The following is a 26,221-nucleotide window of genomic DNA, read 5'->3' as shown; positions in this document are numbered from 1 at the left end:
TATCTATCTATCTATCTATCTATCTATCTATCTATCTATCTATCTATCTATAACACTAACTTTCAACTAACCCCGGTCTTCATATAATGATAAGGGAGTTATACAATTCATCATCTGAATTATATATTTATACCATTTAACGCCAACAATAATCTAACCAATCAGAGGCCAGTGCGCCTCAGCCCTCAGAAAACTTCACTTCCCACAATGCTCTGCTCCATTCTCAAGCTCTTGCACAGGATCACAGACGTCTTTCAGAAGGAAATAACGGGGAAATATTTGATGTCCCGTGACTGCTTTCTCGTTTAAAATCCTCGCCACCAACAGGTAAGCCGTTTCAAAAAGCGTTAGAAGTGCATTGTAATGATTTTAAACGTTAGAAAGGTGTTTTCTGTAGCTTGATCGCGCGTTTGTGTTGAAGAATAGAGCAGAGGCAATGTATTTACATGCTGCACGCGAATACTACGCGATCTTCCCTGCGGATCTAGCTGATAAACTCTTATATATGTCTGATCTTGAGTGGGAATGTCAGTCAGAGGTGGACAGATCGGATCTAAAGCGTTAAACGAGTAACTTGCCTCCATATGCAGATATAGGCTAAGGCTTGCAGTGGATATCAGTGGATCTGTCTATGGCAACAAGCTGGTTTAATGACGAACTATGAGCTTAAATGGTCTGTCTGATATCAGTGCTGTTGATAACATTCCCACTTAATTATTTCAGGCATATTTCTAGGTATCTTAGTATGCAAATAATTCTCCTGCAGTCATGTTGAGACTTTCAGGGGAAGATCAGGCTGTTGTAGTTTTACATACTGATCTCTTTCCTCACTTATGTTTGCTTATCTTATATTGTAATGTATCTGTACATTTAAACATCTTTTTATTTTTTCATTTGAAAGAAGTCAGTGATTCTTTGAGTCTCGAGGATACACCAATATATTTTTGTATTTTTTAATTATGGGTATTATAAATCTACACTCTTTTCTCTGTTGCAGTGTTTGACCAATGTGGGATTTTTAATGACTGAAGCCAATACAGATGGTGTTGGATGACCAATATAAAGAAAACCATTTTACACAATATTCATTCAAAATGTTAAACAGACTTAATTATCAGCCAACTATATCAAATACCTGTCTACTTATATGCCGATATATCGGACTATCATTACTCACAGTGAAGCTCCAATCAAATTTGCATGCTTTATTCAGATATTTGAATGTATGATATAAAGAATGGATGGACGACTATTAGTGATGCACCAATATATTATTATTTATTTATTTTTTAAATGTTTTTACAGAAACCGAAAATAAAGTTTTAATTTACCCGTTAACTGAAATTTAAATCGGAAATAAAGCTTTGGTAATTCATTTTGGGTAATTGCTGCTCAATGTGTTTTACATATTACAAATTTGACATATTTTAAATCTAGCATAATTAAAAAGTCACTGTTTTGGTCAAAGATTTTGGCCCTCCAAAACTTTATTTAGGCTATATTATTAATAATATCATTTAATATGATCTGTTTTCAAAATCTTTGGCTTGTACAATAATCAAGCAATTCTAAAAAAAACTAATTAAAAAGTAATATAATTTAACAAATATTAATACTGACTATAGTCCCTACTTTTGCATTGGGAATAATGTGTTTTTTTAATTGTATTGATTGACTGCCATTGTTCAGATTTCCACTTTAGCAGACGAGCATTAAACTCCACTGTTCACTTGTTTTCACAGGTGCTCGGCTCTCCGCTTCTGAGACTTGCTGTGGAAATCTGAGCTTCAAAATAGAAAACATGGAAGAAAGACCTTCAAACCAACCCTATTCATTAGTTTTCTAAAACTAGGTTTGCTATCTTCCATTAAGATTCCCTTTTGTAGTCTTCTCAGTTTTATGTAGCCATTCCTGGAACCTCTCCATTTTGGACATGGGATCGTTTGAGCCGTTTAGCAGTGCTGGAGGAAAGGCTTAATCCCAAGTCTTTCTGGAGAGCGCTAAGACACTGCCTGACTCGGAGCTGACAGGATTACCTTCATATTAGATTTGCGAGACAAAGGAGGAGGAACACCTGCTTGTTTTTACAGGCAAATCCAGGCCACGCTGCTCTGGGTTTGTCTTTCTTTTTTGAATCTTGTATGCGAGACGCCACCTTCCATTGTCAAATTTGGCACAATTCGTGCACTTTCCAGAATTGCCTCCTGTTGTAGGACTTTATAATCCAAAATCAAGGTCAGTCGTCCTTGAGTGCAGAAAAGGTACGTTGCTCGTGTTCGGCCGCAAAATATTAACACTAGTGACTTTGTTGGATACATTATGGAGTTAAAAGGATAGTGGACAAGCAGATCTGCATCATCAGTGTCCGAGAAGACCCATCAGCCAAGCTGGAAAGAGAGAAAAAAAAGCTTAAGAAAGAGGGGGCGTTCTGAGGCAGGTCGTTCTTATTCCACTCTGGTCCTTTCTCTGCTTGGTGGAAACCTGCATTCGTTACGATGGATCCTCGACCGACTCAGACTGGAGCGACCAGTGCCGTGTGAAGGACTACACTCTACCCTGTAAGTGAGAACACACACACACACACACACACACACACACACACACACACACACACACACACACACACACACACACACACACACACACACACACACACACACACACACACACACACACACACACACACACACACACACACACACACACACAAACGGGCATCACAAGGTGACGATGCTTGGGTGGTACTGATGTGCTGGTTTTGTGCATCATAAATTGGAAAATACTTTAATAATTTTATAATAATTTTAATTAGGTTGTGCAGAGTTAAGTATTTGCTCATTTCCAAATCTAAACTGACAACAGTACTTGGAAAAGTAATATTACAATTATAAATCCAAAAATCATTTATACAGTGTTATTTTAGTATTATTTATATAATATTAACGTATTTATGAATTAATATTTTACTAATTGTATGTGCTTTGTAATTGTTTTTATATAAAAAAATAAATAAATATTTGTTTAAAAATATATTTTAGTTTTAGAAATTGTAGAACTTCATCTTAAACACTTATTTATGTTAGTCGGCAATGCACCATTTCAAATTTTGTTATTGCTATACTCAATTTATGTGCCTAATATTTATATTTTATTTCATTTCAGCTTTATTTCAATAAACAAAAATAATTTTTAATAATTTTAGTTTGAGTTTTAGTTAATAACAAGACTAGTTAATAACAAGTTAATAAAAAATACAATTTAAACAATATTAAGAACTGTATCTAATGTATATAAATTAGTGCTGTCAAATCGATTAATCGTATCTAACAAAAATTTGTGTGTATATATTTCACAATATGTACATATATTTTATATATGTGTGTTTGTAAATACATGTACACACACACACACACACGTCTATTTATTTATATATATATATACAAACTTTTATCTTAGATGCGATTAATTGATTTGACAGCACTGATATAAATATTGTATTAAATATACTATATTAAATATATATTTTTATTATATTGTACAATAAATTGTTCTTTTTATTTTATGGTATGTGTGTGTGCATATATATATATATATATATATATATATATATATATATATATATATATATATATATATATTGTGTGTGTGTATATTGTGTTTTTTTATGTGTATTAATATAGGCTATATTGTTTTATCAACTTCATTTGAAGGGTTCAAGGTTCTAATTTGCCCTTTTATATAAACTTTTTTTTCTGCTGAATTTCATGAGCGGCCGCACATTTGTTTGCATTTAGTTTTGTAATTTCAGTCTAACGATGTGTTTCTGAGAGCAGAGCAGGAACGGACATTACCTAGTAACAAAATGAAAACTGCCCAAGAACTGGAGATGCTTCCTCAGTATTACATCCACCCCTGTCGGAAGCTGTTTGATAAAGTGCTGGGGACATGTCCTCACCGTAACGACATCTATATGCACACACACACATAGACAGGCTTTGCCGGAGGGACACTAGATCCCTGTCTGGGCTCCCACTGTTTAGAACCTGTGTTATTCTTTCCCCCCCTCTTCCTTTCTTGGGTTTGAATGGTTGAGGACAAGGGGCACTTTGAAGGAGGCTGAAATTGGCTGTGGTTTGGTCACAGTTGACAGACTACTGCTGGTCTCCCACTGATCAGTGTCCCCCGTGTATATATACACCGCCTCCCCTATCCCACCAGTCCCCTGCTCTAGAATTTGGAGAGCAGAGGTGGACTTTAAACATCGCTGACAAATCCCATCACAGAGTTTTTTCCAGCAACACTGCACTTTTTCACTTTTGGGACACACCATCATCAGACCTGGTTGGTACATGTTAAGATTCTCTTCTTTTGTCTCCGCTCCGCTTGACCTCGACATCAGCGTCCGTGAGATAAGCAGAGGAGGATGAAGCTGAAGAAGCAGGTGACCGTTTGTGGCGGGGCCATCTTCTGTGTGGCCGTCTTCTCTCTCTACCTGATGTTGGACCGCGTCCAGCACGATCCCGCCAGGAGACAGAACGCCGGGAACTTTCCGAGGGTGAGTCGGTGACTTCTTTATGAATTCCCTTTGTCCTTGATTACATTTTTTTTTTTTTGCTGTGTTGGTCTGTTTGAATGGCTCGATTTGTCAAAGCCTTCGGTGTTTTTTTGTGTGTGTGTTTTTTCACCCTAGCAAGTGTAAAGCTAGTGATGTGACCAATTTGTTTCTGGCTCTGTCTGGAGCTAATTAACTACTAAATTAGCTACTGAATAACTCTCTGTGAGTGCTGGCTTTTTTTTCTCTATCACGAACCAAAGGCTTTTTTAAATGCAAAAAACCTAATTATTAGAAAAATGTGTTGGTGTTCTTCTAGAAATTGCTTGCAGGATGACACATAGTTGATGGTGTGGGAATTAGCACATTTTATGTGCTTCATATAGGAAGCCTCGGGAAAAAATAACGCACATTATGCAAATGCAGATATTGTTTGTATCCACAACCTGTAATAAATCTTTTTTTCAATTTGATTGTCAGTGAGCTTTGCACCAGCGAGCACTTACAGCTGCTGTGACACTTGATAATAGTAATACTTGCTAAGGCAAGGGATTTAAACAAACTTCCAATCCTAAGTTTTATGTTAACATGTAACTCATCCCTCACTCTTTGTGCTACGGCTCTAAATGATCCCTCAAATCGTGCAATTTGTTGAGAAGAGGTGTGCTATTATTTTTCTAAGCTATCAGACTTGTGATCTGCCTGGGGGATGATAAAATGGCAGAAGAAATCCCATAAATTTACACCGAAGAATGGACCTGAGACATATCTAAGTACTAGAATATCATTTCTTTTGACTATTAGGGGGCAGCCCTATCGGTTTTCGACCATAACATTACAAATAAACTATCGGAAATTATCATCAGTATCAATTATCAGTGCATCCCTACTCAGAATCATGAGGACGCTACTCAAGTTTTCTTTAAAAAATGTAAAAGTTTCGTTTGTTTATGGTACTGTAGACGTGTTAGAGGTTAGCCACGCCAGTGCTGTGTGCCTTGGTGTGCCGTCCCCTCTAGAGCGCTCAGGTGAGCCGTGTGATGTTGTAGATTGTGGTGGTAGATAGATTACACCTCCATCCCCCTCCTTGTTTTCAGAGCCAGATTTCGGTGTTGCAGAACCGCATCGAGCAGCTGGAGCAGCTCTTGGAGGAGAACCATCAGATCATCAGCCACATCAAAGACTCTGTGCTGGAGCTCACAGATACGGGGGCCATCTCTCCCAGCGGGCATCTCCCGTTCCGGAGCGCCAATGGCTCCTGGGTGCTGCCCTTTGATGGCAGGCCCACCTTTCTCTCCGTCAAGCCACTGGATTGCCAGTTCGCACTGGGCCGCAGGAGCCAAACTGACCTGCAGGTGAGAATCGAAACAGCGTCTCAGTGGGTTTGAGTGTGTGTGTGTGTGTAAGGACTACAATTGAATGCAGTGTTATCTGGGAGCGGATTGCAGTGCGGCTTTGGGATTCACTTGTGGTGGTTAGAGTAGTCAAAAAGTACCGATACTGACATTTTAAAATTGTGACGCTTTGAGCGCTGTTGAGCGAAATCGTAAACACCTCTGATTGGCCGTTGTGTTCACGCGCTCATCGGATATGTCTCTGATTGGCTACAATGATCAACGCATGGGAGCGTTTGAGAGCACACGGAAGTGTTTGAACGTTTAAAAAAAAAATGGGAGCAGGAGTTTTGAAATCACAAGCATGTGTCTATCAGCAGACCACTCCTGCTTTCAAACGCTCCCGTGTGTATCTGTGTAAGCGCTTGGTGAAGAGAGTCATTGATGTATATGTACGACGTTTTTGAAGCACTGATCATTGCAGCCAATCACAGACATCTGATGAGCACGTGAGTACAATGGCCAATCAGAGGTGTTTACGATTCTGCTCAAAGCGTCACAATTAAATTTTTTTTGACTTTGTCTTCCTGCAGTTACTCATGTAATGACTAATAGAGTAGTGATGACTTGTATTTCACAAGAATGACAATAGTATTTTATTATGCTTGCTTTGTCAAGGGGCTCCCACACATAATATACAATTTAAGTCAACATAATATCAAATGTGCTTTTTTTTTTATAACGGTAAAACTGTTGGTATTTGAAATCAACCCAAACAACCCCTTCATTACTCAGCCCTAATATGCATGAACACAATGCATGGATGCTTGTGAACAGGCACTTTTCGTCTCCGTTGGGTGCATTGTTATGCTTCAGGCATACTCACGCCTACTCTAAAATACAGTTCCTTTGTCATCTGTCAGTTATATCAAATTGCCATGAGATGTGGTATTTCTTAGGAAGTCCGCGCCATGTCCTGTTTTGTGGAAAAAAACGCTGAATGTAACATCTTTATCACATTTTTGTGTCTCCAAGTGGAGGTTCTGAGGCTTTTGTAAAGATGTTTAGAATTTTTAAATGGATCAAGAGTTCAAGATGGATCAGTGGAATGACATTCAACACCATCTCTGTATTGACTGTTTGGCCATAGATGCTGGATGTATACTCCTTGCTAAACTTCGATAATGTGGACGGAGGTGTTTGGAAGCAAGGTTTTGAGATCACCTACGAGCCCAACGAGTGGGACGACGAGCCCCTGCAAGTGTTTGTGGTCCCTCATTCGCACAACGATCCAGGTAGGGATTGAAACTTCATTCACTCAAACATGCATAATCTTTTGTACTGAAGTTTGAAGTTGGAGCTTACAGGCAAAATTTAACCCGAGTCAAGCCTTTAGCTGTGTTTATATGTAAAGTTGTTGTCCTGTAATCGGATTTCTTGCTACATGCATAATGCATTGGTCTTAAGCGTAACTATAGTTTTGAGATTTCTGTTGGTGTAACTGGAACCAAAGCCTCAAGTTTCAAAACGGACACACAAGCACAAAAAAAGTTCCACTAATTCACTAATAATGTTTATATCTTCCCTAGATTATCAGTTAACCTCCCACTGGAGAAGGTTTTCATTAAATTAACTAATAGAATTTCTCATTTAAAGCTATCATATGGCTTCAGAAGCACATGAGTTGTATGGACCTTTATGTAGCAATGCTCCAATCACATGGCTGCTAATTAGTGATCTTTGGACTTGGACGAGCACATAACTTATTGATATTTTGATGCAAACCTACTTGACTTCACTTTCAGAGGTAGAGTATGAGAGTTATGAAGACTATGAACAGCTTGCAAAACTGTTTTTTTTTTTATGTTCGCCAACAGCTGAAGCAGAAGTGGCGAAATAATAATAACCCTGGTTATAAGTCTTTATAAAAAATAAAAAATCTTGAGCAAATGATATTAAGCAGCAGCTGTTCAGTCGCTTTCTCACAAGTGCATATTCCCTTCATTAAAGGAAAAAAAACCTAATATTAAAAAGTTCAACATCCTACACAATAAGGCAGGAAATGCCATTATAAATACGATAATTCAATATTTAGATATTTTTATTAAATTGATAAATGTAAACAAATTATGAATGAAATTTTAATATAATAAAAATGTATTATATTATACATTAAATGTATAATAACCATGTAGAATTAAGTTATATTATTTTTAATTACACCATTAATTATAATAATAATATTGGTAACTAATAATAAAATACACTATAATACACATCTGTCACATTAATTTTAACTACACCTATAGTTTGTATTTAATATCAATGTGATATTAAGCATATTTCCTTATAAACATGCATTATAGATTCACATGTTCACCAAGGGTGCAATTTATTTGGTCAAAAATCATTAAAAACAGTAATATTGAGAAATATTATTACAATTTAAAATAACTGTGATCTTTTTCAGGATTCTTTGATGAATATAAAGTTTTAAAAAACAGCATTTATTTGAAATAGAAAGCTTTTGTAGTATAACATGGATAATATTATATTGGGATAATATTTCATTAAAGACAAAATGTTGAAGAAACATTGCTTACATGAGGACTTCTTATCCTTTTTTGAAGTTTAAATTACTTTAATTTCTCTAAGCAACCTAAAAATGTTGTAAAGTTTCAATCTCTCCCATAAAGTTTTCACCCACAGTCCTTATTAAGTGGATGCAACATTTTTCATCTTACATTTTACTTCGTTGTTGATGCAGCATCCTCAGTCTAACGGCTAGCCATGTGTATCCGAAAGAGCCGCGCAGGTAAAGTGGGTCAATGCTGGGCTTGCGTTTTGCAGCGTAGGCACAATTTGTGAAGCACCTTATGAAAAACACAATGCGCATCACCCACAGGACAGATAAGTTTCCAAATCTGCTTGCGAAACCCCTGCAGTTGGCATTTTTGTGCAGCATTATGATTGAAAGAACTGTAGGGGTGAATCTAATACATTAAAGTCAGTGACCCGTTTCCCTGTTGTTTTATTGGTGTCGGTACCGTGTCACTGGTCTTTGTGGTGATGCGTGTTTAATGCAGATTGTGTAATGCGTTCCAATATGTTTCAGTCAGCTTTCCGCAACTCTTCTGTTCTTGAAACAAAGATCAGCAGTGCCTCTGAATTTTGAACAGACAGTGTTGTTTTGAACAGATTGTTCTTTGGAGAACAAAGTGCTGCCAAAAGGCTTTGCTTCTTCTAAACTTTTTAGTGTTTTATCAAAAGAATGTTAGTTTTTAGCACAGATTCTGTTGTCACTTCATTGTGTGGTGGCGACTACATCAGATCTGTATGCCTTCCTTGGATGATTTTTAACTGTGATTTTCATGCTGCACTTCTTTTGCGACAGGATGGATCAAAACATTTGACAAGTACTACTATGACCAGACCCAGCATATCTTCAACAACATGTTGGTGAAGCTGGCGGAAGATCCTCGTCGGAAGTTCATTTGGTCGGAGATATCATACTTCGCCAAATGGTGGGAAAGTGCGGATGTACAAAAACAAGAGGCAATGCGCAAGTGAGTCATTTTTATAATCAGATAAACATTTGAAGCTAAAGGTCTAAGGTTCTCTTCATAATCTTTTATCAAAATGTAACACCTCTGAAATGACTGTTTTTAATGGCTGCTGAAAATTCAGCTTTTCCATCACAGGAATAAATTGCATTTTAAAATATATTCAAATAGAAAACGGGTTTTTTAAAATTGTAATATTTATTTTTACTGCATTTTCTGATTAAATAAATGCTATGGAGTCAATATAGGGCCATATATATCTGCAAAATAAAATATGTTTTGCAAAAAAAAAAAAATGTTTTGCAAATAAAAATAGAGTATTGAGAAAAAAAATTGCTTTTTTGCAAGTAAAAAAAAAAAAATTGCAAAAGAAAAGTTAACCACTGAGAGAAAAAATAAAGTTTAGCAAAGTAAAACTTCAGCAGCATTGACTTTGCAACACATATTTCCCTTTGCGCCGCTCCTTTAAATCCGCGTTTCAGTCATCCGTGCCTCTGCGGCGCAAGCTTTCCTTTGCGCTTCATTTTTCTTTGCCCCTCGCTTTGTGTCCCTGATTTGACGTGGGGGGAGGGGTCAAGAGGTTGGGGTGTGTACAAGGGACGAAGGCGCGTAAAAAAAAATAAAAAAAAATAAAAATTCAAACGGTAGCGAACCTGTCATAAACAGACAATTTTTCAGTTCAATCAATCCAATCAGCGCTCTTGTTCACACGGTTGTGTTTTGATTCAGTCCCACATGCCCATTCTTGATCAGTTCATCTTCTTAACTCGGTAATCTGCTGAAGGTTAATTAGTCCATATGCTGGTACAAGCGAGATGCTCCTTATATAGCCTGATCTAATGTTGTGGATTTCCTCACCTCGTCTTCCGATCTGTGTTTTAAGAATCCTCTTTAAACCCGTTTTCTTTCAGGCTGATCCTCAGCGGACAGCTTGAGATGGTGACAGGAGGCTGGGTCATGACGGATGAAGCCAACGCTCACTATTTCGCCATGATCGATCAGCTCATTGAAGGCCATCAGTGGCTGGAGACAAATCTGGGTATGATTATTTTGTGGGGTGGTGTGGCTTAATGGTTACCGTATTTGCATTTGCTCTAGATATGGGAGTAAAAATTGAATATTTAATCGGTGTGTTACTGCAGGTGTGACCCCTCGCTCAGGCTGGGCCATTGATCCGTTCGGGCACAGCGCCACGATGCCTTACCTACTGAAACGGGCGAACGTGACCAGCATGCTGATCCAGAGGGTCCATTACTCCATCAAAAAGCACTTTGCTGCCACTCGGAGCCTTGAGTTCATGTGGAGGCAGGCCTGGGGTAAATGACTAAAAATATAAAAACATTTAAATCCACACGGTTTCAAATTAGAACAGATAAAATGCATGAAGTTAACTTATTGGCAGTGTCATTGTAGTATATATTAGTGTATACTGTAATTTATTAATATTTTTATTTTCAGATTCTATTTAAATTTTAGTTTATTGTAGTAATTGTTATATGCTTTTGTCATTTTTATTATTTTTTGTTTTATTCTTTTAATATTTGTATTTAGCTCCGTATTTTTATTTCAGTTTTAGTCATTTTAGTACTTCAACTTTTTTTTATTTCAGTTAGTTGATTTCAGGCTATTTATTTCATTTTTTTAAGTTAACATTTTTTACCTTATTTTTTTTATTTAATTCTATTCCAGCTTTATTTCAATTAACAAAAACAATTGTAATAGTTTTAGTTAACAACAACAACTTAGTTGTGCTTGATCATAGGCACTTTTATGCTACATGCATTAATGAACGATACTTCAAAAAATCCTTAGACTCTCTTTGAATGGACCAAAGCCATATCTGGTGAGCAGAATATCATAGAGACTTTGGGGATGTGCTCTTGACCAGGGCCAATTAGCTTCCTAGTAATGCTCGAGAAACCGTATAGCAAAAGCAACACCTTAGCAACTACCCTAGCATTTGCATGAGCAAGTGTAACGGAGGCCGGCTAGTAAAAAGCTGTGTGTGTAAACCTCACTCCCCTGGGCTCAAGAGGCACACTAGCGACTGGCGCTAGAGACTGCGGTCTTTAGTGTCCTTGTTAGCGCGCACACCTCCCATGCCAGAGATGGCGGTTCGAATCCCGCTCTGAGTGAGTAGAGTAGGACCAGTTATATTTGGTGCCGTGACCTGGATGGGAGGTTTAGGGGCGTGAGTGTAACGGAGGCCAGTTAGTAAAGAGCTGTGCAGGTAAACCTCACTCCCCCGGCCTCAAGAGACCCACTAGCAACTGACACTAGAGACTCCTAGTTAACGCGCCCGCCTTCCATACCGGAGACGCCGATTCGAATCCCACTCGGAGTGGGTTGAGTTGGACCGGTTACACAAGCACAAATGTTAAAAATGTTAAAATCTAGTTAATAACTATAATAGATCAGAATATAGAATTTGTAATCATTATCTACATGTTGGAAATGCTTTAAATGTCTAATGAAGTTTTAGGGAAACACAAACCCTTGGCAGCCATTTTTGAAAGCTTTGCCAATGAGTCTTGCCAATGCCAGCCCATCTCAGTGGCTTAGAGACCTACACATCTGAGCTTAATTATTATTTTTTTTATCTACAGATATCGAATCGAGCACAGACATGTTCTGCCACATGATGCCGTTTTACAGCTACGACGTGCCTCACACGTGTGGCCCAGACCCGAAGATTTGCTGCCAGTTTGATTTCAAGAGGCTGCCGGGCAGTCGAGTCAACTGCCCCTGGAAGGTGCCGCCCCGAGCAATCTCAGATGCCAACGTGGCAGAGAGGTGAGGCAGGCTGCAGGGCTGATTAACACCAAACCAGGAGATTAATGTGATTCGGGTCATTTAGCCAAAGAATGAATGTAGGTTAATTTCCTGTGTTAGCCAACAAAATTCATTTGTCCATCACCCAGCTGACGCCAGCTGTATTTATATGGGTTGTGCTTGAACTGGGCTGAAACCCAAATCCAACTCTCTCTCTCTCTCTCTATCTCTCTCTCTCTCTCTCTCTCTCTCTCTCTTTAGCTCCATAGAAGAAAACCCGGATATTAACAAGCTTGTAGCAATTAATTTGCACCTGTCTTTACACTTCAGAGGTCTTTGAGGTTTACTGGAATAGGCAGAGGGTTTTATGAGGACACTTTCAGCTTCATGAGTCATTTCCTCCCAAATGTCAATAAATTATTAAAATGAATACTTTAAAACTTTAATAAAACTATTCATTTTATTTTAAATTGATATCTTGTATTTATACAAATGTATTAAATGAACACAATTAATTATGCTCCTTACATAAATATATAGTCATGCATTTAAAAGAAAAAAATATAAGGGTATATATTAGGGGTGACCCCGAATAGTCGAAGATTCGATTCTTCGATTGGAGGAGCCTGATTCGACTACCAGGATTTAGCATCAGGAAAACCATGATTGCATTTCTGCCGGCCAATGTTAACAAGTTGGTTTTCCTCGGGACATTCCAAAACGCTTAACGTGAAAAAAGCTTTTAAAACGCTTAAACTTTAAAGGGCACTTTGTCCCTTTTGATCAATTGAATGCATCCTTGCTGAATAAAAGTATACATTTCTTTATTTAAAAATCTGCTGAGCCCAAACTTGTTATTGATTTAAGTCTATTTAATGCTGAAATTGTTTTAATCGATTGGCAGCCTTAATAAAAATAAAATAAAAAAAAACAATCCAGTGGATTTACTTTATACTTGGCATTTTCTGTTTCAGAGCTGGGGTTCTGCTTGATCAATACCGTAAAAAGTCCAAGCTGTTCCGCAGTAAAGTGTTGCTGGTTCCTCTGGGGGACGACTTCCGCTACGACAAAGCAGTAGAGTGGGACCAGCAGTACTTCAACTACCAGAAACTGTTCGATTACATGAACTCCCACCCAGAAATGCATGTGCAGGTATGTTTACAGATAAACATGTAGGCTCTGACCTGTCTATCGATACAAAGCTACAATAACGGCCTGCATGTTTGCCAGGAGGATTCTTTGGTCGGGTCTGGACCTATTGCTGCAATGTCAATGCAATGTATTTTTTTATATACCAACACAGCTCTTTTACCTCAGCATTGATGTACAACTAGGAACAATTTAAATGAATAATTTAACTTGTTTGTGAGTGAAGAAAAGAGTGAAGATGTTTTTGATTTAGGAAAATGCAGTTGCCCTACAAGCAAATCTCTGTGTTCTCAGGCCCAGTTTGCAACGCTGACAGACTACTTTAATGCGGTGTACAAGGCTAATGGAGTTTCCCAGGGGAGGAGACCACCCGATTACCCTGTGCTGAGTGGAGACTTCTTCGCCTATGCGGATAGAGAGGACCATTACTGGAGTGGATACTACACATCACGTCCCTTCTACAAAAACCTGGACCGTGTGCTAGAGTCTCACCTACGGTTAGTCAGAGAAACATCCAACTTATGTCTAATATTTCACTTTTAATAGATGAAAAGAAATTGATTTAGTCAGGGATGCGTGCCTATATTGGTATTATAGTTAGTAGCTTATATACACTTTAATAGGTTCACCTTGCTAGTACCGGGTTGCACCCCTTGTGCCTTCAGAACTGCCTTAATTCTTCATGGCATAGATTCAACAAGCTACTGGAATTATTCCTTAGAGAAATTGCTCCTGATTGACATAGTTATCATAGTAATCTCCCGTTTAACCACATCCCAAATGTGCTCTATTGGATTGAGATCTGGTGACTGTGAAGGCCATTTGAGTGTAGTGAACTCATTATCATATGCAAGAAACCAGTTGGAGATGATTTGAGCTTTGTGACATGGGCCTGTTATCCTGCTGGAAGTAGCCATCAGAAGATGATGCACTGTGGTATTAAGGGGCAATAGACAATAGAAAAATAGAAAAAGAAAATACCCCCCACACCATTACACCACCAGCCGCCTGAACCGCTGATACAAGGCAGGATGAATCCATGCTTTCATGCTGTTCACGCCAAATTCTGACCCTACCATCTGAATGTCTCAAAAGAATTGAGATTCATCAGACCAGACAACCCTCTATTGCCAAATTTAGATGAGCCTGTGTGAATTTGTTGGCTCGGTTTCCTTTTCTTAGCTGACAGGAGTGTCACCCGGTGTGGTTTTTTTGGCTGATATTTATGTGTTCATGCTCATTTCCCAATTTTTACATGTACATTACATTTCCCTTCATCTAGCAGTCAATTAAAGTTAATCAATCTATTAAAATTACTAATGATTTCATTATACTGTTAAATGTAATCTTTCGCAAATCCTAGATAAATATCTTTTTAAGTGTACATTATAATATTGTGATGCCTAAATTCACTTGTAGCATTTAAAATGATTATATTAGTTCTTAGTGTTTTATTTTAAATTTTAAATTTAAAAGCATTTATTAAAAAATATAGTCTTCTAAAGCCACTTATTAATCATTAAACACTAAGAATTTAACAACCCTGTAATCTGAAAATCTAAAAATGAATATCCATTTTTTTATACTTTACATGGCTTTGATGCCTAAATTAGCATTTAAAATTATTTGATTGTAGTTTTAGTGTTTTATTTAAAAGTTTTAATTATTAATAGCAGCTATTTATTGTTTTTTGGCTATAACATAAAAATGTAATTTTAATCAGTGCATAGTGCAGTGTTTAGTTAAAATTTTCACAGAAATCAAATGGTTAATTTATAACTGTCTCTGCAAATTAAGCTGGGATTGAAGAGCATTTTATGCACAAAGCTGTTATTTAACACATCGCTAACAATTCAACAAGTAGCTTTCAGTCAAACAGTTTTGCTAACAAGGTTTTGTGGAAGCCTTTTAATTTTTAATTGGCAACACATTTAAATTTGCACCGACAAACTGCCATCGGGGTATCTGAATTTAATCCATTATTTTAGCAACTTTGGAAAGTGTCTGTTTTTATTTGCCAGAGATTCAATTATGTTTTGCATAATGGCCTGTTCTCTGTGGTATTACTGGGGAATAATTAAAATAGTGATTCTCCACGTGGGTGAACGTTTTTCTCCTAAATTAAGCACGAGGCGTTGCCTAATTACTGTTATTACTCGTTTTTTAAAATTCTATTATCATTGGTTTTTCTGCTTGTCTAGTCTTGCTGCATTGGAAAACTGAATGTTTGTTTGGTTTTGTGTTTGTCTTCGTTTCTTGTAGAGGGGCAGAAATTCTCTACAGTTTGGCGGTGGCTCACGCGAGACGTGCGGGCATGGAAGGGCGTTACCCCATTTCAGATTACTCCCTCCTGACCGATGCCAGGCGCAACGTAGGGCTGTTCCAGCACCATGATGCCATCACGGGCACTGCCAAAGAGGCCGTTGTCATCGACTATGGAAACAGGTCTCTGGATAAAAGCTTTCAGATTTGATCCTCATTAACTAAATGAGGATGTTAAGAGATCGAAGGAAGTCTCTCAGGGTCATTTTTGTGAAATATCATCTTTCATGGGCCATTTTCAGGATTGGATTGACAGGATTGAATCCTTTTGATTTGTAAGCGGTTCTTGATTCGTTTATTTCCCCCCCTGCAGGCTATTGCGTTCTCTGGTCGGTCTGAAACGAGTAATCATGAATGCTGCACACTTCCTGGTAATAAAGAATAAAGACATTTACCGCTTCTACCAGACGGAGCCTTTCTTAGAGACGGTGAGGAGCAGGGTTGGTTTTTCTAAAATCAACAAGTGTGCTTAAGAGTCTGACCTTTGACCTCTGTGCATCCATGTGACTGTAGGACGATAGACGTGCCACACAGGATTCTCTCCCGCAGCGCACACTTATCGAGCTGGAATCTTCTCCCAGGTGAGATGCGTCATCCACAGATCTTGAATGCCTCAAATGGGGTCATATGATTTTCATCATCTTCCTCTTCCTCAGGTATCTGGTGCTGTTTAACCCTGTCGAGCAGGAGCGTCTGTGTGTGGTCACCGTTCTGGTGAATTCGGCGAGAGTGAGGGTGCTCACAGAAGACGGGCAAACGTTACCGGTTCAACTCAGCGCGCAGTGGATGTCCGCCGTTGAGATGAGTGGAGAGGTTTACCAGGTGTGTCCAATTGTCTATTTTCCTTGGAAGCATCTTAAATAAATGTAGTCTCAAAACCTACATGCTTGTTTCTTCCTTCAGGCCTCTTTCATGGCACGCCTCCCCGCTCTGGGATTGGCCGTCTTCCACCTGTACGACTCTGCTGACTCGCCCATGACCCTGCGCTCTGATACGCTGCTCAGGATACCAGGACGGGGTCAGAGCATACGAGGCTTGGACCCTCTGCCCGTGCGATCGCAAACGGTAGACGCCCAACCCTTCTACATCCAGAGCCAGTCTCTCACTCTAGGCTTCTCTGGAACCACAGGCCTGTTGGAGGTGAGATGAGATTTTTATGCATTACCTTTTTATTTTATTATAGGAAGTAAAGTGAGAAATGAACCAGGGCTGAGGGTAAAATGCAAAAATGTCACAAGAAGTTTAGTGAATTCCCCTGTTTGTTATTTTTTTGTTTTGTTTATATGTATGTGTGAATTCACTCTATGGTTTTATATGAAAAACAAAACCAATATAGTGTTTAACCTTTCAATATTAGAAATGTTTAATTCGACATCAGCCTATATATAGCTGACATTATATATTTGCGCATACTCATTTCCCATATTTTTTGCAAATCTAACAATGAACATCCTTTTACATACTGTACATTGATAATGTTGTGATGCCTAAATTCACGATTTATTTGGGCTAAATAGTATATCATTTTAATATTGGCCATTTATCAGTTATCAGCCAATATTAGAGATTTTTAATTTATTGACATCAGTCTACATAGTGTATACATCAGCTAGTATTGGATATTTAATTGTGCATGCTCGTTTCATGTTAAATGCTGTTAAATGTAATTTTTTGAAAATCTCATAATGAATATCAATTTTTTATACTGTATAATGTTGATGATAATAGTACTGGATTTTAATATCGGCCATAATATGAATTATAATAATACATTTAACGATAATTATCAGCTTGTCAGCATCAGCCATAACTGTAATATCTGTGCAGGGAAAGAATGCCCTGACAAATGCTGAAAATCAACTCCACTGAGCAAATATTACATGCTAATAAAAAAGGAAGTTTCCAATCTATGACATCAGCAGTCTATTTTTATGTTCAGTCATCTGGATAAGTGTTTTTATTTTTATTGGTTGCCAAATGAAATGAAACGCATCCCTGTCCTATTTTTGTAGTACATATGCTGTCGTGTCCTTTTTTAGAATCTGAGTCAGCAGATAAGTCTAAAATGATTAATTCTCTCTCTCTCTCTCTCTTACACTCTTTTCTCCATCAGAGCATTCGACGTAAAGACGATCCCCAGGAGGTGAGGGTACAGATTCAGTTCCTCACATACGGAACTCGACCCTCCAAGGACAAGAGCGGGGCCTATCTCTTCCTGCCGGACGGAAATGCCAAGGTAGTGTCCCGGTAGTCTTGACTGGGGTGAAAAGCGATTTATCAAACAACGTGGGGTGAATTAACACCTTCCTTTCCGCTCGTTCTCAGCCCTATTCGCAGAGAGAAGCCCCTATAGTGCGTGTGGTGGAAGGTCCTCTCTTCTCTGAGGTTGTTGCACATTATCAACACTTCCAGCAGACGGTCCGCATTCATAATGTTCCAGGTACTCCCTCCATCCTTCAGGCGTCCATCTGTTCGGCACGCAAGTTCGATCGTGTGAGGACATCTTGTCCTGTCTGATCATTTATTGCTGACATATCACTCTTTGTCTCTGTCGTTCAGGAGTGGATGGTCTTTCTTTGGACATCACCACCATGGTGGACATCAGAGATCAAAATAACAAGGAGCTGGCCATGCGGCTGGTTACCGACATCCAGAGCGAAGACACTTTCTACACAGACCTCAACGGCTTCCAGGTGAAGCAAACTTTTAATCTGTCAGGTTCAAACAGATGTGGCACATCATACTTCTGTGTTGTTCTTTTGAGTCTTTTAAAATAATAAAATAAAGCATCATGGATCAAAAGTTCATAGGCCTAGACCCAGATTACTCTACCAGACTCTCAAGCTAATGCTCCACCATTTCCCTCCTCTTCAGATGCAGCCTCGTCGGTACTTCCAGAAACTTCCACTGCAAGCTAATTTCTACCCCATGCCCACCACGGCATATATTCAGGACAGCCAGTACCGACTCACGCTCCACACGGCCCAGGCACTGGGGGTCAGCAGTGTGTCCAGCGGTGAGTGGGGTGACTGTTTATGTGAATACTCGCCAAGACCGGCATTTTGTCATTTTGTGTGTATTTGACTGTTTAAGCGCAATAAGCAGCAAAAAGAATTCAATTTAGTAATGACAGGTGGATTTATGGATTTAAATCTGCGGGAATGAGTAAAATTATGCGCAATACATGCCATCCCATGGCAAAATTCAAGCCCTGTAACACCAACAGTGTTCACTCGCAAATGAAGCGAGTGATTTAGGAGAGGAGGGTTTGTGTGTCACTCGCTGTCGCAGAGATGAGAGAGAGTGAGCAAGAGCAGCTGGTATTGTGTATTTGTTCTGCGGAAAATGAGTATTGGAAGATCTTTCAGTATCGAAATGTATTGAAAAATCTATATTTTTGACAACATTACATTGCATTTAGTTTATTATAGGCTATCAGATGCCTTTTTTGATAAAATACTACAATTGAAAAATGTATATATTATAGGCTATATAGATTTCACCCCGCCAAACTGGCTAGTAGGAGTGACTGCGTTACACGCCACTGCTGAAATCCACCTGTGTTTGGCGGGTGTTTATGTCAAGCCCTGATCAGTACCATATTTGTTATCAGCCAGTATTAGAGATTTTTATTTTCAATTTTTGAAATAGAATTTTTGGTGCTAAAACTAATGAACACACCACTTTAATTGGATATTATTCACATAAACTTTAAAATGACAGCATGTAGCCCAACTTTTGTATATTTGCCCAACTTGCAGATCTGCCAATACTGTTGAAAAACTTGCCTCATTATGCTGTTTTCAATTGAGTATCGACTTAGTAGCGAAGTACCGGTACTTTTTAGGTCCGTAGCAGTGAGTTCTTAGCAGAATGGAACATGAATTAGGGAGTGAGACGACAGGGAGGTGGAAAACACTAACAGTGGGACAGCGCTCAGGTTCTATATTGATTTGATGCAATGTATCCAGTAATGAAGATGAAGTGAGTGTACTGTCAAATGCTTTGCCTCCCTCTATCCTATTATCCTCCTCTACCTCTTCATCTTTCCCTTTTATGCTCTTTCCATCTTCTACAGGTCAGCTGGAGGTGATCCTAGACCGCAGACTGATGCAAGATGATAACAGGGGTCTAGGGCAGGGCCTGAAGGACAACAAACGAACGGCCAATCGCTTCCGCCTTCTGCTGGAGAAGAGGAGCAGCAGTGAAGATGTGAGTTCTGATTGCACAAGCAAACTCAAGAACTCAAACTTTTACATGTCAATCAGTTGGCGGTTCTTGGTCAGAATAAGCATGAACTAATCTAGTCACACAAATTAAAATTACATTTAAAGGTGCAGTATGTAATATTGAGAGCTAGTGGTTGAACTGAGTACTGGAGTCCAAATCCTCCCGCCCCCTCCTTTGACTCATTGCCCACGCGGGTTGCCACATTGAGGACACGCAACAAGAACGAGCGCAGTTGACAATAGAAGGTGACGAGCTTTACACTGTAAGTTGATGATTTGACTTAGCCGTGTTTTAATATGCCTCTGGACATAGAGCTTTTTAGATGCATGCCGAGGCTTTTTAGTCGGGTATAATATGCGATCTTGGACTTGGTTCGTTTGCTGGCTTCCATGGCTACAATACGCTGTGTTTTCCATCAAATGGCAACCCACTGTTGAAATACTATTGGGTAAATTTTCAGTGGGCGGGATCTCAGAGACCAAAACAATTCGACATTCCGACACGAAACGCACATTTCAAATTAGAATAACTGGCTGTAGCATTGTTTTTTTTGGGAGAAACAAGTGTGTGAACTTAACAAGATCTAAGATCCTAAATCTCAGCAAACATATCATGGTATTTTTGTGCTTTAGTTCAGTCAAAAAAATTACATACAGCACCTTTAAGATTCTTCTGTAATAATAATCTGTAATGATAATAATTTAAAATTACATAAAAAAAACTGAACACAGTTTACTTGGTACTTAGTACCTCAAATTAAATGAAATATGTTTGAACGAAATTAGATGACAAAATCCATGACTAGTTCTTCCCCAGACTTTAGGTTAGTACACGCTTATTTCCACCTACTTAGGGGAAGAGATTGCCTGACAGACATGTAAAGCAGCCTATCACACAATATAAATTAAATTAAAACAAGTTAAAATGAAAAGATCTTCTTTTAAAGGTGCTCTAAGCGATGTTGGGTGACGTCACTTCTTGTTGATGTTCAAAGTATTGTCAAACAAAACGGAGACTAGCTCGACCCTCCCTCATCCCGTCCCCCCACCCCCCTCCCTTCAGTCATGAACCATTTCGAAAAACCAAACTGGATTTACCCACCTGTCCAACAAAAACAGAGCCACCTGAATTTCGGATTGGAGTTCTCGCCACCTTTTGAACACTTTTCTGATGTAAATTTGGGACTTTGTGCGTTCCTTCTCCTTTTCCCTATACTTTGCTATTTGTTCATCGGAACGTCATCTCTTTGGTCATGTGTCGGCCATATAAAAATTCTCAAGAATATAATTTTTTTACGTTAGTCGTTGTCGTTGTTGTTGTTGTCTAGGACACCTCTCCTCTAGCTAACTTCCCTCTTCATGCTTCTCTCTCCTCCACTCCCCACACCCCCCTTCATGTGCACGCGCACTAACCCCCCCCAACCCCCACCCCAAATCATTCTTGTCGATTATTGGCTGGAACACTGTTATGTTTCGTGGTCCAGGCTGGGCCAGTTTGTTTTTGTTGCCGTTTGTGGAGCCTGGGCTGTCTACAGAGACCGCGTTTTTTTCCCCAGTGTGTTCAGGGGACAGGCAGCTAGTGGATAGTGAGGAGATGTTTGCTGTATGTGACAAAAAAATGTTTGGCCTAAACAACGTGTGACATTGCTTAGAGCACCTTTAAAGTAAAAAATATTTTTGTGTGTAGAGGCATGTCTTATTTCTGTTTTTTTCAATACTAATACTAATACTAATAATAATAATAACTCTATAGATTAAAAAAGAATCTGTATTAGTACTAGAAGATTAGAATCTGTATTAGTATTAGATGTGACAAACCATGATTGGTTCTTTCTCAGAAGTGCAGCCCAATACCTTTTTAATCCAGTTTTATTTCCTGGCTGACTGATAAAAACCTGTGCACTCTGACTGGCATGAGTCGTGTAGCAGATGATCAATCTGATTGGATCCTGCAACTTCGGCTAAGAGAGACACTGTTATGCATACCAAAACATGAGTGTCCTGTATCAGTGTGAGCAGTATATAAACCCTAATGTCGCTCAGTGGCCTGTAGGGGGCTCTCTATCGTTACTCATGAGAGCTTTGAGAAGGCTCCAGGGACAGTATGGTTCTGAGACTACTGTCTAAAAGCTGGCAAGTGTGTAATAATAGTTAATGGGCTTTAGAGTTTTTACACGCCGACTCGAATTGATTTTAATGATATACTTTTTCATTCAAATCATGCTGTCGCCTGAAAGATTATAAATAATATAGTGATATTGGATAATAATATAGGGGCTTTAACAAAGCTCCTTCTTGTGTTTCTTTTCATTACAGCCCTCCTCATGCATTTCACAACCTCTTTTTGTTTTTTTTGTTCCTGTCTGTCTATCACTTATCATCATGTCTTTCTCTCCTCATGCATGCAGCCTGCTGGCTCCTATGCCAAAGTCACCAACATGATAAACAAAATCATTGCAGGTATTTTAGGAGACGACCAAGAAGAGGTAACATTACCGCAGTGGTGGAGAGTAGTGCTGTGTAGCAGTTTTGAGAGCCCTAGTTCAGCTTGTTACCATAGCAACAAGCGACAGGTTTCCACCTGGATTAAGAGGCCAAAGGTCGTTGCCTGTTTGCTATCTCTACCTCTTGAGCCCCCAAACCTTTTTTTCACCTTATTTTATAACGTAAGAGTGGGCGAGGCAACTGGCACTTTGGCTTCTGGAGTCATTCGCTTCCAGATATTTTACTTGTAGAAAAACTGTCAGTAGTTATGCTGGTTGATATTGTAAACTGAATTCATTATCATAATCATGAACACTGGTATGTAAATGTATAGATCTATCGTTACTGCACTTTGTTATTCTTCTAGTTACTTACCTATAGTGGCTAATGAATCAGAAGTCTCACACATTCAAAGAAAATAGCCTGCTTTTGCGTTGCAAAATAAGGTGGATAGTATAACAGGCAGCAGATCAGTAGAATATTACGGTGACCGGGAGGGGACGTGTTCGGTTCACTTAGTTTTGTCGTGGCCACAGCATATAAACTCGTTGGAACGTGATATGTTGTTGCCACGAGATATTAAGTCATGGGAACGTGATAATAAATCGTGGTCTTGAGATCATATGTTGAGGGAACCACACCGGTCAATACTGTTACCATATACAGCAGTCGGAGATGGAGATGACTGATGAAATAACATTTTACTTTGAATTTGGAAAGTCATATAAAGATATAGTGCGGTCTCTGGCATTAAGACATGGGTACGTTATAAGTGAAAGACACCTGAAGCGCATTCTTAAGTTGAATGGGCTTTTTCGTCGGAAATTTGCTGGCTTGAATGAAATACTCGGGTCAGGAATAAAGTCCCGTTTAAGGCAATAAACAAAAACAAATTATGAGAAACTTTAACAAATAACGAAGTAAATCATGACCGGGGTAAAAGGAGGAGCCCGTGTCGCGTGTGAAGATTCGGTTCCCACATGTTATAAAACTCGTAGCCACAAGAAACTGATGCCGTTCCCTCAACATGCGATCTCAAGCCCACGAGTTTATATGTTGTGGCCACGACAAAACTAAGTGAACCGAACATGTCCCCTCCCGGTCACCGTAGAATATAGAAGCAGAATCTAAATTGAGAATCTGATCTCATACAGTGACCCCAAAACGTGTCCAAATTCTTTTTGCGGTTACAGTGTGTCATGTGAAGGTAAGTGCACTTTCAGGTTGTTTTACTTGTGTGTTTCCTAATGCATGTCTGTGTCTTCCAGCCGGTGGACAGTAGACCAGTCAGCTTCCCGTCGCTGCTCAGCCACATGACCTCCACCATCCTGAACCACGAGGTGCTGGCACTGCCTGTGTTGCCCAGGAAACATGGCGTGCCACCCATCCGTACATTCGCTCCATTGGCTGGCACCCTGCCCTGCGACTTCCACCTGCTGAACCTCAGGAGCATCCAAAGCCCGGTAAGTGAGAGTCCTGGGAGGAAAAAAAAAGTGTGTCCGTATTGATTTCACCCGCTGAGCAACTGATGAGGACTTGAGTTCATAATGAGAAGGAGAAAATAAAAGTCACATTTTAAGTGTTTGAGATCTTGTGGTTTTATTGTGGGTGTGTTTAGTGGGAGATTTATTTTAATCGAACTTTATTTCATATCATTTAATTATTTCAGCAGGACGCTCACTCTCCATCTCCTCATACGGCTCTGCTCCTCCACCGACTGGGCTTGGACTGTGGTCTGCAGGCCCAGAACCCTGGTTTCAACTGCTCCACCACACAAGGCCAGGTCAGTGTCCTTAAGAGACAAAACTAGTTTACCTAAAAACTAAATAATGAACACACACATAAATATACATAGTGTGTGGATGCATGTAGGTCTGATAAAGGCTATTTTTAGTCTTCTAGAATCTGAGTCTCTGATCTTTCCTCCTAGCTCTCCATTTCTGGGCTGTTTCGTGGGCTGGATCTCCAGCTCCTGCAGCCCATGTCTCTGTCTCTAATGCACTCTCAGCCTCCGCTCTCCAACGACTCCTCCATCAATCTGGAGCCAATGGAGATCTCCGCCTACAAGCTCAAGCTGTGCTAGAGTGGTGTGTTGCACCAGAACCGGGCTCTCCGTGTGGACCCTCGGAACCTGTGCTAAAAGCAGAGAACCACAGCTGGATGAGCAGAGGACTCTTTCGGAGATCGTTTATCCAGACTTAACGTATCTGAATCAACACGGAGGCGCTAACTATACCCTCAAAATGGGGGGAAAAAACTTGAGGAGGAGAGCGTTCCAGCCAAAGTCACATTTGGTAGCCGGTCCGGGTGCTGAGATAAGAATGTCCATGATTGTTTAAAAAAAAAAAATCTGATTATAGTAGGCAGAACACTAATTGATCAACTTCTTTTTATTCCAGCAGTGCCGACCGTTGTTTTCAGCCGTCGTATTGTTTTTTTCCCCCCTTTTTGTCTTTGGCTGGAACCGCTGACCGTTTCACAATCTTTTTATTATTCTTTCATCCCTGGAGTTCGTACTGTATGTAAATATCTCAAAAGCTACATTCACACCTGGATCTATACAAAATTGTGGGACTCAGTGCAATATGTGAAGCTTCTCTTGCTGTTTTATTTCTCCATTTTATTTGTTTTCTACTCATAAAGCCTTGGAAGCTAGCTACGCTTGAATCCGTGTCATTGTCGTTTGAGCTCACGCAGTTCTTCATTTCTTTAGCTCTACTGTGGACGGTTCTGCCTACGCTCGGCGGCCACATGTTTTACATTTTTTTCTATGAATGTCAATCACCACGCTCGGCCTGCGAAGGCTGTCAGTGCTGTAACAGACGCGGCATTTACAGCTCTTTCTTTCAGGGCGGCTCGCAACACTTCGCTGACAGCAGAAGACGTCCACGACCCAGCAGCGGTCAGGTCTTCAGACAGCTCCTTCATTGTTTTTGTTTCTTTAATAGGTTATTGCTCAAATCGCATGATGAGAGCTGACTCAGTATATTCGCTTGATATACCTTCTCACAATACTTTCAGGTATCAGTGCGGGTAGCATCGGGTTCCCGTGGTCAGATTTAGCCAATTTCCCCCATGAAAATGCATTTAGGCCTTATCTCGCTGTAGGAAACCCATCTGTAATGTGTAGCAGAGCCATCTCAGTCGTCCCTTCTGGCTTTTGTCTGTCACCTCGGTTTGCTCGAATCTGACAATTTTGAACATGAAAATGCTGTCTGTCAACCTATTGTGTCGTCTTGTGTCTCGCCTCTCCTATCCTGTCTGTCTGACCCAGGAAAATCTGTACCGTCTCTGATTTAAATTACAGAAAAATATTCTCACTTCTCTGACTTTCAACTCCTCGCCTGATTATCTCTCTGTACGCCCACGTCCATTTACATCAGTCAGACCATCAGCCGTCTTCTCCAGCTAATCAAGTTCCAGAAAAGCGTCCTATCAGGAAGATAATTCCTCTCAGGAGGAACTCCAAGTATGGAGTGCCAAACGTCTGTCCGATTGCTTTGGAACAGATTCTGGCGCCCAACGCGGGGCGTGTTTGCTATTCCTGAATGTTCTCCCGTCTGTAATTCGGTCTCATCCGATTCAAATTCGCTGTCTGTGCATTTCACTGCCATGCTTGTTTTTTCTGTGCATACGCTTTCCGATCTGACAGATAACATGTCTTTGTTAATGTCTTTTATTTCTGTTGTATGTTCTGAGATGGAAAAGACTTTCTGTTTTCATTTTCTTTCTTAAGAAATTAAAGTGGATTGAAATGCAAAGACATTAAAGTGGACGTTTAATAAAGATCACACATGATAAAAAAGTGGTTGTGCA

The 26,221-nt window shown here is 39.5% G+C and overlaps 1 protein-coding gene across 1 annotated transcript; it reads left to right on the top strand.

The window, feature by feature from the left end:
* The first annotated feature begins 210 nt into the window (after positions 1-210).
* man2a2 (mannosidase, alpha, class 2A, member 2) lies at positions 211-26,221 on the top strand. Its single transcript, XM_082159885.1, has 24 exons — positions 211-327; positions 1,743-2,558; positions 4,400-4,555; positions 5,650-5,907; positions 7,037-7,181; positions 9,281-9,452; positions 10,361-10,488; positions 10,592-10,765; positions 12,056-12,242; positions 13,196-13,373; positions 13,665-13,867; positions 15,633-15,815; positions 16,006-16,120; positions 16,206-16,273; positions 16,349-16,514; positions 16,596-16,832; positions 17,806-17,928; positions 18,018-18,132; positions 18,252-18,385; positions 18,567-18,708; positions 19,771-19,904; positions 23,674-23,868; positions 24,075-24,188; positions 24,336-26,221. The coding sequence occupies exons 3-24, from the start codon at positions 4,424-4,426 to the stop codon at positions 24,486-24,488; spliced, it is 3,456 nt and encodes a 1,151-aa protein (XP_082016011.1). The 5' UTR covers positions 211-327; positions 1,743-2,558; positions 4,400-4,423; the 3' UTR covers positions 24,489-26,221.

This window comes from Leuciscus leuciscus, assembly GCF_965113295.1.
Source record: "Leuciscus leuciscus genome assembly, chromosome: 25".
NCBI lineage: Eukaryota > Metazoa > Chordata > Actinopteri > Cypriniformes > Leuciscidae > Leuciscus > Leuciscus leuciscus.
This window is presented reverse-complemented; position numbering and strand designations above follow the sequence as displayed.